The sequence below is a fragment of the Trypanosoma conorhini genome, assembly GCF_003719485.1.
Source record: "Trypanosoma conorhini strain 025E chromosome Unknown Tco_14.4_contig_00922, whole genome shotgun sequence".
Taxonomy (NCBI): domain Eukaryota; phylum Euglenozoa; class Kinetoplastea; order Trypanosomatida; family Trypanosomatidae; genus Trypanosoma; species Trypanosoma conorhini.
In genome coordinates this window covers 3,994-6,160 of record NW_021704948.1, presented here as the reverse complement: position 1 = coordinate 6,160, position 2,167 = coordinate 3,994, and the positions used below count along the sequence as shown (strand labels likewise).

At 55.0% G+C, this 2,167-nt stretch overlaps 1 protein-coding gene across 1 annotated transcript; it reads left to right on the top strand.

Moving 5' to 3' along the window:
- Positions 1-527: 527 nt before the first annotated feature.
- Tco025E_08945 (fructose-bisphosphate aldolase (ald)) lies at positions 528-1,646 on the top strand (the record flags this gene model as incomplete). Its single annotated transcript, XM_029375776.1, has 1 exon — positions 528-1,646. The coding sequence occupies one exon, from the start codon at positions 528-530 to the stop codon at positions 1,644-1,646; it is 1,119 nt and encodes a 372-aa protein (XP_029224320.1).
- Between the last annotated feature and the right edge of the window lie 521 nt (positions 1,647-2,167).

Here is a 2,167-nt window from a genome sequence, read left to right as displayed (position 1 = left end):
CGGATCAGCACCGTAGTCCTCTGAGCATTGCACGTAGGGCCTAGGGGATGAACCTGGCCGTAATGCGGGACTTTCCGCACAGCATTCCAGCGGCCTTTCGAGGTTGCGTGCAACGTTGACGTTTTTTTTCTTTTTTTTCCCGATGTTTAAGGGCGTTAATCGGTGAAGGTGAACTTGTTTTTGAGTAGTGGATAAACTGGGTCACAGCATAAGTTGAGGGCAGCATGCCTGATTGGCGTGGACCGTGCTGTGGGATTTTTAAACGAAGAAGCTGCCGTATGGGTTGTGGAGAAATGCTCTGACGAGTTAGACGACTGTAGACACGAACTGGTGGACACTGTGAGCGTTTTCACATCACAGCTTGTTGTCGTTGTAATGCAGTTGAGAAAAAAAACTTAATCCTCTCCCAATGCTTTGACGCTCTTTCTGTTACACCATTGTAGTGTAGAGAAGTAATACGCGCATACAAAACAACAACAACATAATAATAATAAAGTTAAATATATCACACAGAAGCAAAAGCAATTATGGCCAAGCGTGTGGAGGTATTGCAGACGCAGCTGCCGGCGTACAACCGCCTGAAGACTCCGTACGAGGCGGAGCTTGTCGCGACAGCCAAGCAGATTACGGCTCCCGGCAAGGGACTGCTCGCCGCTGATGAGTCCGTTGGCTCGTGCGCAAAACGCTTCGCCCCACTGGGGCTTAGCAACACGGAAGAGCACCGCCGCCAGTACCGTGCGCTGATGCTCGAATGCGAGGGCATTGAACAGTACATCAGTGGCGTCATCCTGCATGATGAGACGGTATATCAAAAGGCAAGCACCGGTGAGACCTTTGTGGAGCTTCTGCGGCGCAAGGGCGTGGTGCCCGGCATCAAGACCGACATGGGCCTGAACCCCCTGCTGGAGGGTGCCGAAGGTGAACAGATGACGGAGGGCCTTGACGGCTACTTGAAGCGTGCACGGAAATACTACTCTCTGGGCTGCCGCTTCTGCAAGTGGCGCAACGTGTACAAGATCCAGAATGGCACAGTGTCGGAGGCCGCTGTGCGATTCAACGCTGAGACTCTTGCCCGCTACGCCGTGCTTTCGCAGATGGGCGGCCTTGTCCCCATCGTGGAGCCTGAGGTGATGATTGACGGTGTGCACGACATCGAGACGAGCCAACGTATCTCGCAGCACGTGTGGGCGGAGGTGGTGTCCGCCCTGCAGCGTCACGGTGTGGTGTGGGAGGGTTGCCTGCTGAAGCCTAACATGGTGGTGCCCGGCGCGGAGTCCGGAAAGAAGGCGACGCCTGAGGAGGTGGCGCAGTACACCGTGTCCACGCTCGCACGTGTGCTTCCCCCGGCGCTCCCCGGCGTGAACTTCCTGTCGGGCGGCCTCAGTGAGGTGCAGGCCTCGGAGTACCTGAACGCCATGAACCGTTGCAGTCTGCCTCGCCCGTGGAGTCTGAGCTTCTCCTACGCCCGCGCCCTTCAGTCGAGCGCCCTCAAGGCGTGGGGCGGCAAGGACTCCGGCATCGCGGCTGGTCGCCGTGCCTTTATGCACCGGGCCAAGATGAACTCGCTTGCGCAGCTCGGTCGCTACAACCGCGCCGACGACGACAAGGAGTCGGGGTCGCTCTACGTCGCTGGCAATTCGTACTGATCGTCACGGTTTACCTCAACCCGCAGTCGTCCGGAAATTGTTCATATTTCATGTATTTCCTGGGAAATGTTTTTCAGCGTGACGAATTAGAATAGGAACCTCTTTCACTTTTGTGGAAAAGTGGAATTGGGCGGAGCGGATCAGCACCGTAGTCCTCTGAGCATTGCACGTAGGGCCTAGGGGATGAACCTGGCCGTAATGCGGGACTTTCCGCACAGCATTCCAGCGGCCTTTCGAGGTTGCGTGCAACGTTGACGTTTTTTTCTTTTTTTTCCCGATGTTTAAGGGCGTTAATCGGTGAAGGTGAACTTGTTTTTGAGTAGTGGATAAACTGGGTCACAGCATAAGTTGAGGGCAGCATGCCTGATTGGCGTGGACCGTGCTGTGGGATTTTTAAACGAAGAAGCTGCCGTATGGGTTGTGGAGAAATGCTCTGACGAGTTAGACGACTGTAGACACGAACTGGTGGACACTGTGAGCGTTTTCACATCACAGCTTGTTGTCGTTGTAATGCAGTTGAG